General features: G+C 41.5%; 1 protein-coding gene across 1 annotated transcript in view; it reads right to left on the reverse strand.

Moving 5' to 3' along the window:
• Positions 1 to 12,658, reverse strand: part of ANO1 (anoctamin 1) — a 136,548-nt gene extending 123,890 nt beyond the window's left edge. The window contains exons 1-2 of the mRNA XM_030560115.1: positions 12,579 to 12,658; positions 12,228 to 12,311 (exon numbers count right to left, since the gene is read on the reverse strand). Coding sequence (XP_030415975.1) covers positions 12,228 to 12,285 — 58 coding nt within the window. The 5' untranslated portion in view covers positions 12,286 to 12,311; positions 12,579 to 12,658. The remainder of the gene's footprint in view (positions 1 to 12,227; positions 12,312 to 12,578) is intronic.
• Between the last annotated feature and the right edge of the window lie 4,766 nt (positions 12,659 to 17,424).

The following is a 17,424-nucleotide window of genomic DNA, read 5'->3' on the forward strand; positions in this document are numbered from 1 at the left end:
TACAAACCTATCTGCATTTGCTCAACGACAGGAAGTGGAAAGAGGTGGCAGCCACCCAAAAATTGGCTTAACCTGAGTTTCAGTTGGACAATATCTCCCCACCCCATCCTTTTTGCTTCCATCTTCCGGATCCCCGCAACACTGCAGCACTGGGGGCAGGGGAGAGGGACAACAACAATAAAAAGATGGATTTTCAAATATTTATGGGAATTCAAAAGTTTGATCTTGCTAAACTTATCAAGTTATTTGCAGTTTAACAAATGCTGCATTTTTGTCCTTCACCAGAGATTAGTATTTGTTTCACAAGTGTCCCCTCAGGGGTCACTTAGATGATAAATAAGGAAAAAAGCAGACAGAAGAGTCAAGTGGGGAAATAGATATTAAAAATAATGCGGCTGCTCCAAAACTAATTCAGGTTCCGGACAGAATGCAAACTTCTAGCGCACAGTTTATTTTAAAGTGTCTCCTTCCCCTTCCACTTCTGTCTCTGTTTTATCTCCTGTAGTTTCATCTTTTTTATGTCTTAAAACCTATTCCTAAAAAAAGATAGTAATAACAGAAACAGCCACTCAGAGAAGAGGCAAGATGTAAACATTCTGTTCCAAAATCTGCTGTGAAACAAAAGGGCAATGGGATTACATTTGGTAAAGGCTGAAATTTGTCCAGTGTTTTGAGCTGAAACTGAACCCCACTCTTCTCAATGTGTTTGGATGTGTCACCCCTCTGACTAGGAAAACTGATTATTTTTCAATTTGAATATTCTTCAGTTGATTAGTATTGAGCCACTGGCAGTTTATACATAGAATGCATTTGTTTTAACTATTCTTTTTAATAGAGGGTAGGTAAGGTTTAAATAGATCTGAATTGTTTTTCCATCTGCAAAAACTTCCAGGCTTAAATTCTGCAGTTGATTCTATGTGGGCAGTTCTGTGCCCCAGACTTTACTATGTGTTGGGGTCTGTTTGGAGAGAGCCAGTTGCATGAGTGGGTCTTTACTGCTTCCAGGTGAATTATGTGAACATACCAAAAACAGTATCAGGCCCTCCAGGACTGCTTTGACTGGACATTGCTATAAAGATTTAGTGCTAGATCCTGTGAGTTAGTGAACCTTTAATTCCAATTAGACCTGTGTTCATGCTCCTGAACTGAACTCAATAGCAAAACTCTCACTAACTTAAACTGGAGGTAGAACAGGCACCCTTATAATTTAACATGGAATTCAGGGTGCTCAGCACATCACAGGATTGGGTCTTTAAGGAAGAATGGGCTGATCCCACACTTCTTACTCAGACTAAGCACCCACTGAAGTAATTAAAAATATTCCTGAGAAAGGGATGCAGACTTTAGCTTGTAATGTGACTCAGGCCTGGTCTACATTGGGGCTGAGAAGGGGACCCAAACTAAATTGATCTAAGTTATGCAGCCTCAGCTATGTGAATAATGTAGCTGAAGTCGACCTATTTAGATCTACTTACCGCAGTGTCTTCACTGCGGTAGGTTGACTGCTTATGCTTCCCTGTCGACTCTGCCTACGCTTCTCACTCTGGTGGAATACTGGAGACGACGGGCGAGTGTTCGATGGTTGATTTATCACATCTTCACTACATGTGATAAATCGCCCCCTGCTGGATTAATCATTCTGGAGGTAAGTTAAAAGAAAGACTATGCTAGTCGGGGGCGTGCTGAGAACATCTTGGAAAGTACTGTGCAAATTCAATTGCCTCTGAAGGTAGGGTTGCCAATTTTGGTTGGACGTATTCCTGGAGGTTTAATCACATGACAATCTTTAATTAAAGCTTAATCTTTAATTCCTGGAGACTCCAGGATCAGGCCTTCATCCACTTGACCACCTTGTTCTTCACCAAAAGTGATCATTGGGACAGGGGCAGCTCTAAGGATTTTGCCGCCCCAAGCACGGCAGGCAGGCTGCCTCTGGTGGTTTGCCTGCGGAGGGTCTGTTAGTCCTGAAGCCATGGGACCAGCGGACTTCGCAGGCATGCCTGTGGGAGGTCCACCAAAGCTGTGGGACTAGCGGACCGGAGGCAGCCTGTCTGCCGCCCTCGCGGCGCCAGCAGAGCGCCCCCCCACGGCTTGCCGCCCCAAGCACGCACTTGGTGTGCTGGGGCCTGGAACCACCCCTGCATTGGGACTACTCACATGCTTAAAGATAAGCACATGCTTAAGTGTTTTGCTGGGTTAGAGCCAGAGGCCTTGGAAACTTGCAAGACTAGCTTTGGATAAACTACTCTGGAAAAATACATTGCAAGAGAGAGAAACTGACTCAAAAAAGAGGCTTCCTTCATTTATAATAGAAAAGTTAAAAATGTTATGTTTTGGAAACAAGAGCCTATCTTCTTTAGCAGAAGGATTATTAGCAAGCTGCTAAGAGGAGAAAGATTAAAATGAAATTCAGGTACCTGCCACTTAAAACCAACTAACTTGAAAGGTTTATATTTATGCAGCAGGTATTATTTGGAAATTTTAAAGTCTAAAGTGTGAAAAAGGGTTCTGCTTTTCCATTGGCAGGGCTTAGAGGTTCTGCTTTTTATCATCCAACTAATCATTTATATTCTGGCAGTGATTTTTTTCTTCAAGATTCATACTTCTATCACATTTATTTACTGGAACAGCATGAAGAGAAAATACCTTTTAGATGATCATTTGAAATGGTATTGTTAAGGTGCAGTTTTTCTTCCAGTTGATGTTAGCATTATTATCCATTATTGTTATAACCAGAGTTTGAGACCATATTTGCTCTAGGAGGAAACTAATATGGACCTAAAATAAAGCCATATTTTCTAAATGTGCTGATCAGCCAATGATCTCTTTGAAGCAGAGAGCCAAACTAATAAGTGTAGCATGACAGCTTTACATTCAGATCCTGAATTGTAGCTGAGGAACACCTGGAGCAGTTTAGAAGTGGGGTTGCAATGATGGTTTAAACACTAGCATTGCAATCCCCTGATTCTGGGCAGAAATATGCTGTTTTGGTCTCCCTCCCTGTAAATTGCAGCAGCCTACATTGCAAAATTGCCACTATGTGGTTCCACATTTTATTGTCTCTCACTGACTCCATTTCAGATTTACTCAGGTTTTGCCCTCAACTGCCAGCCCAGCAAATTCAAATTGAGATCTGAAAGTCAAGTCCTCTCTTCATGCATAATCAATTTGTAATAAAGGTTTGGCAAACCAAATCACACTCTCAATAAGACCTGTGCAATGCCTATTTTCTCCAAATGATGCCTCCAGGTACATCTGTGCAACTCCATTGCAAGCTCATTATGGTTTTTAAGGTACTTTGATATCTGCAGTTGGAAGGTGCTTTAGAAGTACAAAAGATTTATTCCATTATAAACTCACCTCAGCAGGGTTATTCAGATTAATGTTATATATCAGTGTTTAACTCTTGGATCAATCTAGCCTCCTCATCCAACTTAAAAGAGAATTTCTTGAGTATGAGAATGTCCTTAGGTACTGTAGCTCAGATGTGTAACACATTCCTATGGGAAGCCTGAACCTCCTATATAACACCGGGGCACAATAGCTGAACCTATCTCAGAGTTTCAATTATGATACTGAATTTCTTGTCTTTGCTGTTTGGTTTAAGTCAGTCTCCAAGGCGTGTCCTAAACTGAGCTTTCATTTTGAAATGCATTTTAGCCCAGACTCAACTGCCTGCCAAATATCATTATTGATTATGACTGTAAAGGTGAAATAATATTTCAAATCTGCTTCCCTGTGATCAGCAGAGGACCTAGAAAATTGTTCAGACAGAATTCAGGTCACCTACTAATAAGATTCTACTTTTAGGTCATTGAATTCCATGTCCCTTGAAACCTGCAATCCCATGACACCGAAATAAAATTATTAGGGCTAAATTCTGCTTGTGTTTATAGGTGTCTTTCATTGAAGAAACTGGAAGATGCAAGCACGGATCCAAGGATAAAACTAACTTCTATTCTTTTTTTTTCTTTTTTGCTGGTCCAACTTTCAAACTTTTATTTCATTTCATCATCTAGACGTTCAGAATCTATGATCTGGATGCAATTCATCCCTGTGCAGAAGACTTTAACAAGGCTCTATATACTGAAATTCATAGAAACTCTATTTTTCAGCAATAGTACAACAGGAATTCTAAGGGCAGGTGTGGATAAAGCTAAATATGTTATGGCTCCTAAAAAGACAAAAAGGAAACAATCCTTCCATACAAAATATATTTGCAAACAGAGGCTAAAAAGAAATGCTAGTAGTGTGGATTAGAATGCACAGACATAGTACATATCGTATGTACCAAAAACTTAAGAGCCTGTATCTCTTAAGCCCAGAAAAGGAATGCATGGACGGGAAAAGGGAAAATTCTTATTTTATCTTGTAATACACACAAGGTCAGGAAGTAGATATTACTTAGAAACATATACAATTATTGATATGATCTAAATTTCTTTAATCAGTTGTCTGGACACAGCAGCCCTGAGGACTATCTATCATTTTGAAAGGAAGTTTTAATATTACCCAAGTCATGTCTCTAGACAATTCAGTCATTCCATTTTTATTAGGTGGAATATTTTGACATTAGTACAATGCATAGTGGACTTCAGTAACCCATCCCCAGCCATTGTCCATACAGCATATCCTATAAGGCAAGCCCTTATATCAGGCATACATTATACTGCCTAAAGATGTACCTTTTAGTCAAACATATAGTATACTTAATAAGGTTTGCTTTTGCGTTGGATATACAGGGTGCTGTACGGACCTAATCCTGGGAGGTGCTCGGAGTCTTCTCTAAAGTGATGTACTCCCTCAATTCCCCACTGACATCCAAGCATATTTTAGATTGGGCCCTGTATTTTCCAAGGACACAGAAACTTATGTTTTGTATAGGTTGGAAGATCCTGATATTTTAGTAGATAATCCCCACAAAAAGCTGGGCTCTTTGCTTACTTAAAACCTGAATGAAATACATATATCTTCAGACCTATTTGAATTTAAGATTATGGGCTCGTTATCAGCAATATGATGAACTGAGAGTATGTGCTAGGAAGCTTAAATTATTTTAAAAATGTTTGCTTGACTTAATGAAGTGGAAGTAATTGTTATTTTGGACTATAGCCTGATCAATATTAGGAATGGTGTTGAGGGAATAGTTAAATGGAAGCTCCCTCACGATTAATTATTTTAGTAATTAACCAACCTTAGTAGATTTCTTAGATTCTCTTTCACTGATTTTGCAGATGCATTTATTTATGAGGTTTTTCCAACTCTCTCCACAGTGCTAAAGGGACTGGAGAGGGCATTTCCCAATATTCTACAAATTAAACATGTGAATATTCTGTATTAGAAAGAAACCTGCAGCAGAACCCCAGATCCAGTCCCCTTTCGTCCTCAACTCCGATCACGAACCCAGGATCCTAATCCTCTACCCCATTGCAAATGTTGAGACAGTTCAGTTTCACATCCAAACTTGGTGACTCAGCTGCTACACTAAGTCTCCAGGTAATTATATGGTTGAATAAAATATATTAAGTCACAGGAAATAAAGAAGGAAAAACCATTAATTTATTTTTAGAAACCTTGACTCGTCATTCATCAAAAAGAACATTCACAATGTGCACTCAGATACCAGCATCTGCGCGAGGTTTGCCTGATCGCATGCTGAAATGCATATTACATATAGAGAAGCATTTTTCTTCTTTAGACCAGGTTTAGACTCTGTGCCAGTGAACACAGGATTTATATAGCAATGTAATAATTTCCACCAGTGAGTAGAACTGTTCCAGGGCTCCATTCTACATGATATAGCTTGCTGTGACATAGTCTGTTCAGACTTATCCTCTCACTACTGCTACATCTGATGCCCTCAAACCATTCAATACATATCTTCCATTGACAGTGACAGTGTGCACACTTGAATACTGGAGCAGAGGACACAGGGCCTAATTCAGCTCCCTCACATACACACAACCACCAAATGGGCCCATTCTCATGTTCAAGAAAGCAGTTTTAATGCATGCCTGAATGTTCATCTCTCAGTTATCCCGTGAGCAGATTGTTCCTGCTCATAATACCCCATGTGCGTGTGTGCATACAATGCCACTATCAAGTCAGGGAGCATATGTACACAAGTAGTGAAACACACCCACAGGTCTGCTGCACTCCCTGAAAATTTTCCTGCAGTGGCTCTGGTGCTAGAATAGGAGCAGAAAAGATGCACAGATGCACGTGCAGAATTCCCTTTTAAGGCATCAGTACCACAAAACAGTTTGGGTCAATTTAGTGACTTTTGGCACAAACACTTCCTTCTTCTGTACATTGCAATAATTTTTCCCTAGGTTGGCACAAAGTTCTTTGAATTTCTACATGCCAGTCCAGAAAAACAAAATTCAGTCACTAGACACAAACATATGGGGGGGGATGGGAAACAAGATCTTGAAATGATATTACAATATGACAGACTAGACATAAATGAATAGATTTCTTCCTGTTATTGGTCACACTAAGCAGGCCCAGATCCCGTAAGGGGTTGAACACTTTCAAACCCCACTGAAGTTAAGGAATCAAATCCTAAGAGTCCTAAATAAGGCCCTATCCTATCCCACTGAAGTCAATTGTAAAACTGCCCCAAAAATAAAAGCAATGGAAAAAGATGGCATGGATAAATTATATTTTAGAGCAACTATTTATATTTAAGGCTACTGTGAAGAAAAGAGTCTAAAAGTCTTTCATCCTTACTTTAACATTGGCCTTGTGATGCTGCTGAAGTAAGTATCTGCTGAGGATAGCTGGCTCAGGACAGAGGTTGTGCGATTTACCTAGTACAACACCTTTTTAAGGCAACATGTTCTGAATTTTGTATTTGTGAATTTAATTGTTATCCATGCATTTCCTTTCCTGTCATTATTAACCAGGTACTTTTAAATGTGTTTAATCTCTTCTCCTTGGACAGAATTTTGCTGTTTGATCTAATCAGCCATGCAGATTTCTATGCTATATTCTGAGCTTGTTCTGTGAGCGGAACTTCAACTGACATCAGTGAGTGCAGAACAGGCAATAAATATCTGTAGTGTGGACAAGAGAAAGAATTTTGCACATACTGGTGCATACTGATCAAATTTCCTGGCATACAGACAGGAATGGTCTGATCACAGGCTTGGTCGCCAGAAACACCTGAGTTTTAACCCCAGATCTCAGACTAGTTTGCTCTACAGCCAAAATTAAGTCACTGAATTTCTCTGCCTGAATCCTTCCCTCTGTAAAATGGAGATGATAATATTTACCAGCCTCACAGGATGTTGACATGATTCCTTAAATTTTTGTAAAGCAATTTGAAAAGTGCTGTAAAAAGGCTAGTATCAGGATTATAATATGACCAATAAGCATCTACGTTGTGCAACTGACCTAGGAGAAAAATGTTTTACAAGTTCCCTTGTAACCTCTAAAAAGAAAGCGGTGATTCTCTGTAAAGATAGCTATCTATGGAACTTTAAAGATTATTTAAAAAATGACAAATTCCATCTTGGGGAGTTGCACTCTAAGGGCTTAGAACCTGCAAAGCCATATACACGCGAGTAGTCCTAACCAAGGCTAACAATCACAGAATATAAATATTAGCAAGGACCATTTCCATGAATAAGAGTTTGCATGAGAGGGCTCTAACTGGCAAGCCACCAATTTTGATTGCTATTAAAAGGCTAAACTTTACTTAAATTATCTCAGAGTAGCAGCTAAGACATTGCAGCATTTTCCTATACTTAGAACAGAAAATAGCAGCAATTTCTCAGATACCAATGTGTTCTAACCTTTGGCACAGGACTGACTTTTTAATAGTACCACTGAGGTACTGAAGGTGTCAGTGTGAAAGGTGTTCTACAAGTGATGAAGATATATGCATGAAAGCATTGCTGGAACTATCTAACTGCTCTTAAAGTCAAAGTAAGTTCTGCCTGCATCTGGATTTTAGGATCCAATTAGAAAGGCAGAATGTTTATGGCAAATATGGTTGGGGCTCATAATTTTAAATATGCATGTACACGTTTTCCTCTTGTCCCCATCCAAGCTATTACTGTAATCTCCCAAAGTATACAGACCAATTTCACATAATGTGGTCACTAGCCTAGCAGATCCAGTTAAATATTATACATCCAGAGGTATATTGTCAAGACCCCAGCCATTATCACAAGGGGAAATAAAACAAATTATGACATATGCCTGCTTATGCCTAAGGAGTCAAAATAAATAGATTATTATTTACCTACAAAATAACTGTGACTGCATATGAAATGAATCTCTGATGACTACAGTACTTGAAATGCTTTGTCACCTTGTCTGAGGTCAAGTCCATTTATTCAGTATAGGCCCAATCCAGAGAGCTGCTCAACACCCTCATCCCTCATTGATTTCAGCGTGCTCAGTACCATACAGGATTCAGCCCTTACAATATACATTGCGAGGCTGTACAAGCAATTCAACAAAACAGTTACCTTGATCTATTAGGATATTAAGCTCTATACAAAGGAACATTTAAGCACTTTGAGTTATACTTAGCTTTGTTTTCAGAATGTATGGAAAATTCCCCTACAGCTGGTGGATGAATTAGAGCTAAATTCCTCTCTTGTATTTACATGTCAGGTTTACTCTAATAATGTGTGAAGAAGGCTGCCATAAATGCACCAGAAAGGGTTGCTTGCCAAGGTACCAGTTGTGCAAGGTACTGAGCAGCTCCCGAGAAGTGCTCAGTGCCTTGAAGCCAACGGGAGATGAAGGCATTCAGCATGAGGATCAGGCCCTGAAATCTGCAATGTTTGCTAAGATTCCCCAAGAAAAGTGATTCTGATTGAATACAATCTCTCTCCCCACTCACAGTGAGTCCCCAGCATTTCCTTTTCTCATCAGAATCCAGGGGGTATAATAAAATTTAAAAGGACATTTTCCCCCTCTTGGTGCCAACAAATGCTCCCACTTCCCAGGGTGACTCTTCTGACTTCTGTTTTGGCAGGCTACCCTTCTTCCATATTTCATAAGTACGGTTGCGTAACAACAGAGCATAGCTATAGCAGCTTCTGGTTGTGGTAAACATGCTGGGTCTTAACCCCATTGCCAGCTCTGCTGTGTCACTTATTTCCTGATGCTCACTTGCTCCATAACCCCTTGCAGTAACTGGTGAACTGTCCTGCTCAGGGCCGGTGCAAGGATGTTTCACATCCTAGGCAAAACTTCCACCTTGCACCCTCCCCCATCCCCGAGACCCTACCCTGAGGCACCCCCCCCCATGGCAGCTCCCTCCTCCGTCCCGAGGCGCTCCTCCTGCGGCAGCTCCCCACACCCCACCCTCTGCCCTGAGGCACCCCACCCGCCCCAGCTCACCCCTGTTCCGCCTCCTCCCCAAGCACGCCATTGCCACTTCACTTCTCCCGCCTCCTAGATTTGCAGAGCCTAAGCTGATTGGCACCGCAGGCCTGGGAGGCAGAAGAAGTGAAGCAGCTCACTCCTGTCACACCTCCTCCCCAAGCACACCATCACTGCTTCACTTCTCCCGCCTCCCAGGCTTGCGGAGCCAATCAGCTTAGGCGCTGCAAGCCTAGGAGGCGGGAGAAGTGAAGTGGCAACGGAGTGCTCGGGGAGGAGGTGGGGCAGGGGTGAGCTGGGGTGGGGAGTTCCCCTGCGTGCTGCCCCCCCCTTTACTTGCTGCAGGTGGCCCTCCCCACGCTTCTCTGCCCCAGCTCCCTCTACCTAAATACTGGTGGTGACCGGTGCAGCCAAATATCCGGCTGCCATGGTCACTGCCGAAGAAAATGCCCCCCCCAAATCCTAGAGTCCTAGGCGACTGCCTAGGTCACCTAAATGGTTGCACCGGCCCTGGTCCTGCTTGCCAGGCTTATGGAGGACTAGACATATTGTACTGCAAGTTATTCAGCAGAATGAGACACCTGGCTGCAGACCCCAAGAACCGTCACTGAACCAAATCTACCTGCTGGAGGTGCTCAGGCTTAACACATAACATATTCATTTGTGAAGATGGGTATTTCAAATTAAAACAAAGTTAATGAGGTGAATGAGCCAGGGAAATGGGTATGGGGTGAAATCCTGGCAAAACTCTCATTGACTTTAGTAGGGTCAAGATTTCACCCCTGGGAGGGTGTGGGAAGGGCTTGATTGTTTAAACTTCATATATGGAAGTGTGGATTTGCTTCCATTCTAGCTCTGCAGGAGACCTCGCCCTGCAGCCCCAAAGATATCCTGAGCCTCAGGCCCATTGCCTCCAAACTGCTTCCCAAGGTATCATCTTATCTATGTCAGCATGGTTCCTTCAGACATCATGTTGCCCATGCCTCCTTTATGGAGGGAGCCCCAGCACTACCTCTACTTGCAACTCCACAGCATAAGAGAATGCTGACAACAGTAAGCAATGCCACTCACTATCACATGTCTATGGGTTTGTGGGGCCCTGACACAGCAAATGACACTCATCCCCTTCAGGAATGGGACCTACATCTTTTTGCAGTGGGAGCAAAAGTTCCCAAGGTAAACTGACAATCTACAGCTCTGCAGTATAGTTAGATAGCTTATATTTTATAAACATTCAAAAGAAGCTTTTTGGATGGCTTGTCAATAGAAATGCAATGATGTATTTGTGAGACCAAATTGTTCCCTGCTCATACTGATGAGATTGGGTACATTCAGTTCATGCTGCTAATGAGTGAATCAGTAAATTAAAATGGAGAATGTCACTAAAGCATTATTTACAATTTCTCAGTGCTCTATTGGCTTATCTCTTTGATTGCCTTATGATAAATAGCTGCCTGCCTCATGAGAAATAGTATTTCTTTTTAGTACAATTCTAGCATTTGGTCCTCATATTGATTTCACTGTTAATGTACTTTGATAACACGCTAGCTTCCCCTGTTTTTCCTGCTTTTTATTTCAAAGTGCTCCTTCATGTTCATCTTTGAAATGAAGAAGTTACACCTCTTCTTCTACTATAAATATGTTAATATGGGGGCAATTAATGGACAGCGGAAGAGCAATATTTTGATATAAAACCCAGCTGTTTTCTGTCAGGTTGATTTCCACACATGTTTTATTTATTTGTTTTTTATCCTGAGACACTCTGGCTGGTCTGAGATTTGATGAGCATACAGTGTTACTTTTAGAAATGGGCTGAACTCCAGTTAAATATTTGGCTGTTTAATAGGCAGACTTTAGGATAACAGTCTCCGTGGGAATCCAAAAAGAGGGAGTAAAGAAAGGCCTCCCTGTGCTATTCTTAGCAGCACACAGTTAGATTTGGAATTTTGATTGTAAAGCATGGAATTTATAAACGTTGCCATTCTAAATTTACTCCGTTTGTATACAATTCAGCTGGATAATCAAGTGTTACAGTATGTTCCTGCTTAGCAGCTCAGTTCTGAGTTTAACAGCCTTTAAACTAGGAGAAAATTTCATTCAATAAACATTGATAGTGTCATTTGTTTTCCAATTGTTGAAGTAAGTGAAGATTTATGATGTGTGCATATAGACACACAGACACACATACACATGGCAATGATTTATTTCTAGGGGAAGCCAAGGAAATTCTCTCCCTGCATCCCATATCATCAAAGATATCTGTTCTTTGGTTCTAAATGTTAAGTAAGTTCTCAGCCAAGGAATGTACTTTCACTCTCCAATCGATAGATGTCTGTTTGCACTTGTTATTTAATGATAGTGGGATACACAATTCACCTTTTTTAACAAAGATATAACTGATTAGCTGCACACCTCATTTAAACACACACAGAAAGACATTTCAGTTTAAGTCCTTCTTTGTCTTTGATTTTATAATGTGAATTCGTTGAAATAGTATTTGTTTATATATCATTACCACATACGGCACTTTTCAGTGTTTCATGGGTAGATTAGCATTGTAAAAAATGAGCTTTTAGTTGCTATATTTGGGCAGCTATGACTGATCATGTTCTATGTTTTAGAAGAAAATAAAGACTTTATTTTGCCAGTACTTTGCTAAGTAGGATATTGCTCCTGGAATTTTAAAGTATTAAATAAAAATTGCTAATAAATTCCTTAAAATGGCACTTCTGATGGGGAGAGATGAAGAAAACAGCATTTGGATAATCTGGTTTTCCTTTAGAATTACTAAATTAGAGTAAAATGACTTTCCCTTCAATAACATCCCCAAGATCCAAACTCTAAGACCTTTTGAATTTCCCCACATTGCTACAAACACTTACGTGGCCCCCAAGGTGCCTCTGAGGGGATTCTCTGCAGGTCAATCTCATCCTTATCCATTTCTTATCCAAGCCTGGAAAGCTCAGCTGCAAATTAGTACCAAAAAGAATATTTGAAATTGAAGGGATCCTTCCTCTTTAATTTTTAAATGCTTAGGGCTTTCATTCAATGGGCACAAGAAGCCAGTCAGCTACTGCAGGTTGGCACACGACATAGTTGCAAGCAATCCTACTACAACCACTAATAATAAGAGTAGGGTCCCTGGAATTGAAGACAGCCAAATTTAAGAGAGAAAAAAAAAGGAGACAATTCCCAACTTGATGCCCTGGAAAACAGAGCAGCTTAAAACGCACCTAAGAGCTGACCCTGCTCCTCTTGCAGAAAGTCACAGATGCAGTCTCTGCCATGCACAGGGGTTTTAAATCGATCGTTGCTGCAGCCGCTGCTAGAGAAGCCCCCCGGTGAAGAGCGAGGCACTGACTTTAAATAGCAGCGCTCTGCTCCGAGTCCGGCTCACACTAACTGCTGCTGCTGAAGGCATAAGGCAGTGGGAACCCAGCCCCCCACGTGACTCGGATGGGTGCAGAACTAGGCAAGAAAATCCAGCCGGGAGCAGGAGGATGGGAGCGTCTCTTTCTAAACCTCTCCCGGATATGGGGCTCACCCACGCACACGCGGATCCTAAGCAGCAGGAGGAACCGCCCGAGGAAGAGTTGGGGACACTTCCCGCTCCCGGTACCGCAGAGACCAGCTTCGGGCTCCAGGCATCCCCTAGGGTCCCCACCGCGCCTGTGGTTTGGTTTGCGTGTGTTTGCTGGACTAACTAGTTATTCCGTTCTGTGGCTCTGCCCTGAGGCGCAGGGAATACGATCTCTCTCTATTTTCACCGTTGGTTGACAAGCATTTTAGATCCGAGCACCTGTAGCTGGGTATTTTGTACAGGGATTGTGGGGAGAGGAGCATTCCCTTTACAGGAGGAGACGCATTACTGCTGAACGGGCGGGTGTGGTAATCCCAGGCTCAGGTCAGACTCCGAAATTGCGGGGATGGGTGAAATTAGGGGCACCTAGAAAATGGAGAGACGTTAGGACGGAGGCTTTGAGGCCAAATGAGATTTCAGGCTCTCTCCTCCAGTTTTGCTGCAGGCAAAGGGTGAGGGGGCGGGGGGAGCGCTGAACCGCAGCCTGCAAAACAGCAAGGAAGGCGCCTTCTTATGTATCCATAAAACCCTGCAGATGACACCCATAGATAAATATAATAAATCCCAACCCAGATCTACCTTAAACAAAGTGGATTTGCAGCAAGTGACCTGACCTTGGGGGTTTGAGTAACCTGCCTGAATGATGGCAGCAGCTGACATATGCAGGGAGAATTCCTCTCAAAGGTCACTAACATTTTTTTTTCTCCAGCAGGCTGCAGAAGCACAGGCAACTTTTGGAAACCACACACTGTAGACTCAGAAGAACTTTTAACGAGGTTGGGGAGAGTTCTTGGACATCACCCTCAGTATTCAGGGCGCTGAGAAAATTAGTGTGTCTTGTCTGCTGATAGTAATCAGAGTAAAAGATAATTAAGATGTTATTAGCACTATAAAGTCTTTGGTGGTTCACTGACATCAGCAAAGCCAAATCACACTTAACAGGGTAATTTTTAAAGATATTGATTTCTTTCTCCTCTGTGTAATATCTGACCTGTCTGCTTTTGGAGGATTTTCAATGTCCTAATCTGCTTATGTGTATCATAGTTTAACTGTTTCTTTAACTTTCCCAGACTTCATGGATGCTGAACCAGTCTTTCATTAAAGAAAACAAATCCTTTAGCACATTTTGGGTTTTTACCCAAGGAAAGGCCAAAATTTAATATGATTGTGGTAAGGAGGCCCTCCTCATGCATCTTGCTGGTGCTCAACTGCCTAGTCAGAACATCATGATTTAATGGCTGAGTGTCCACCAGAACTTTATTTTTAACTTTATTTTCCCCTCTTTTTATAATATGTAGGCCTTGTCATCTAAAATCATTCCTAAGAGCCTGGTTTTTAATGTAGATGCCTAAAGATGCAGATAGGTGCTTTTGAAAATCCCACTAGGTCCTTACCTGCGCCATTTGGAGCCTACATATCTTTAAAGGCCTGACTGAGCCTCATCAGTGATGTTAGAGATGGGGAAACAGAAACAGAGCATTTTGGAGCTCATGAATACCTGTGCAAGAGAGTAAAGTGCATAAAGGAACTGCCTCACTCACTTGGGTGGGCTACGTTCATTGAAGGTTATATGTGGGTGGGGTGTGTGTGTGAGAGAGCAGCTCTGCAAGGCTTCTGCTTCCCCTCCTGCACAAGTAGGCTGGGCCTTGGTTCTGTCCTCTCCCCAATACACTGGCCACCACTGCTTCCAAAATGAGGCAGACACAGTTTACTTCTCCCACAGAACAAGGAGGAAGCAAAGACCCTATTGTGACTGAGTCAGTTTGATGCCTGCATTGCACCTGGAGCAGTGCAGCTATGGTCTCCCCCTTATTCAGGGCAAATTGCAGGGTGCCAGTGTAACTCTAGCTGGCTTACCCAAAGCCGCAGAAGTAATGGGGGCTAGAGATGGTATTAGAACTCAAACTCTTACCTTCTAGGCATAGCACTAGGCCACAGAGTTGATTCCTTTTCTCTCTCACTGAAGGAGTGTTTCAGTCGTCAAACTCCTAATTTCACTCTCTCAGGTTTCCTTGGTGGTTTAACTGGTTAGGCTTTTATGGTCACTGCAGTACTAAAACAAAGAGAACAGTCTTTCTCAGAATAGGTTTGAAATTGGACGTGATGGAGTGGAAAGACACAGTTGGGTAAATGTATAATCAAGGGAATTTTAGAATTTAGATAATTTCTTGACAGAATGTAATCCTGAGAGGCTTTGAAAATGAGTCAATGTGCTTTTAGGCTATTTTTAAAACCCATTGTTTACTCCCTTTTAATTTTAATTTTTATGCAAATATGAAATTAGGCAACTTTGAAAATGTACAGTATTTGCTTTATTATTAGAGTAGCAGTACAGTATGTTGTGTTGTAGATCTGTGATATATTTGAGCCTAATCTTGTTATGCTTACTCACGTGAATATAAACTGCTAGAGGATCGTGCCCTTAATATCTAAGAGAGTTCTCTTTTCCTTTGGCTAAATTTCATTCATTCCTACTGGAGAGTCACAGCAGAACCCAATATCAGCACAAGATCAAAATATATATTTCACAAAGTTTAAAATATAAAAAAAAAAGTCAAGTCCCCCCCATAGATTTTGTAAAGTAGAAACTGGAAATCTTCACATGCAATAAATCAACTGCCTATAGTAGTCTTGGAAAATACAGCCATAAGGGTCCAAATTCCAGTACTCTTACTAAATAAAGCCTTATAGATGTGAGTAGTCTGACTATTTAGGTGCTACTCAGTGTGACAAAATATCATGGGTTGGACTAGATGATCTCCTGAGGTCCCTTCCAACCCTGATATTCTATGATTCTATCGTAATATAGCCCATAAACCTCATTCCTAGGTTTTATTGCATAGAGTAACACTCAGCAACCTGGGATTTAACTCAACCTTTTTTGTGAACACTCTCATACATAAAGGACAGCTGTATAAACATAGAAGCATCCAGTTAAAAGAGTAGAAGTGATATTTTCATGATTGGTGGGTGTGAAATCACTCATTTTTCTAGCTGGGGCTGACCAAAATTAAGCCATCAGTGGTAAGCAAATAGCAAGTTGGATTTTAAGATGGTGGAATACCTCACATCAGGGTTCTTATCATCTCTGAAGATTCTGGGCATCAGGACCTTTCCTAAACATATACACCATACATTGCAACAAAGTAGTCATTCATGGCTTGGTTGTTATCACAGAGCATATGCCTTTTGATAAAGGCTACTCTTTGCAGATGACTTGAATGGGACTACAACCCATTCAAAGGCAGCCCTTCTCATGATGAATTGTTTTGTAACTGCCTTGGAAAATGTTGGTCTGACAAGATTTCAAACATCAAGTTTCTGTGCCAGCCAACCAGTATAATTATTTTAGGTGTTTTATATGTTGAACCAGACATCTGGATGAATGGGGACAATACTAAATGTTAATGACTCATCAAACCTTCATTAGAGGTCTTGAAAATTAAAAATACAGTATGTGCCATGTACTCTTATAAAGGATCAAATTTGAGGACAAAGACTTGCATTCAAAGAGGCAGTCCTGTCTTCATCCATCTACAGGATATGTTGCTTCCATTTATGATTATTTGCATTCATACAATCATCAAGGCACACAGCGCAACAATACTTTTCACCACCTTGGTAAGTGTAGGACCATGGACTTCTTTACTATCCTAATGTCAAAGTACCAGGTAGCTTTCATAAGGAATGTTGGGGCATTCATGGATATAAAATGATCAGATAAAGCAAAAAACAATTCTGGTTTCACCATTGTACAGGCAGTGCCAGTAGATAGGTGATTTGGATAGCACACTAACATCCTGTGAATGGAGAATGTGTCAATATCAAAGCATGGAGCTCAGACTAAAGGTCCCTTCTTGCCTTGAAGTCTATAATTCTAAGTTGAACTGGTTCATGGAAAAAAATGCATAAAAATCTTGCTCATTTTATTTATCCCCTTTACATCAGACTACTTACGTAAGCAAAATCTTCCCGTCAAAAAAGGTACCATACACTCAAATAGAATGTGCACCTGTACAACATTAACATAGGTACATTGGAGAATAAGGCTGTTGTCACAGGGTGTCCTGGCTCAATGGCCAGGGAGAGCTGCTAAGTGTGGCCTTGTAGGTGCTCCCTGCCTCCCTATCCCACAATGTCATCTAGAAGATCACTAAGGCTTGATGTAGGGAACAATGCAGCCTTCCTGAGGGGGTTGGAGATCTAGTTTATTAACCAAAGATCCAATGAAAATACAAGCAAGCTTTCTTCCCAGCATCATAGTTGGAAGAGGGATATCCTGAAACAGATTATTCCCACCTAGTCCATCTCTTCACTCCAGCAGGGATCTCTCTGCCCAGACCCCTTTCCAGGAATCAGGCATCTTGCCACTACCTGGCCCTTCCCCAGAGCTAGAGGTCTACCCAGATCTGACAGCTGAAGCTCTTTTCTGGTACAGCATATCATTCCTGATAGGCTGGGCTTGCCAGCCATTGCTTGGCAGTTACCTGTCCTTCAGA

This window comes from Gopherus evgoodei, chromosome 4 (assembly GCF_007399415.2).
Source record: "Gopherus evgoodei ecotype Sinaloan lineage chromosome 4, rGopEvg1_v1.p, whole genome shotgun sequence".
Taxonomy (NCBI): Eukaryota; Metazoa; Chordata; order Testudines; family Testudinidae; genus Gopherus; species Gopherus evgoodei.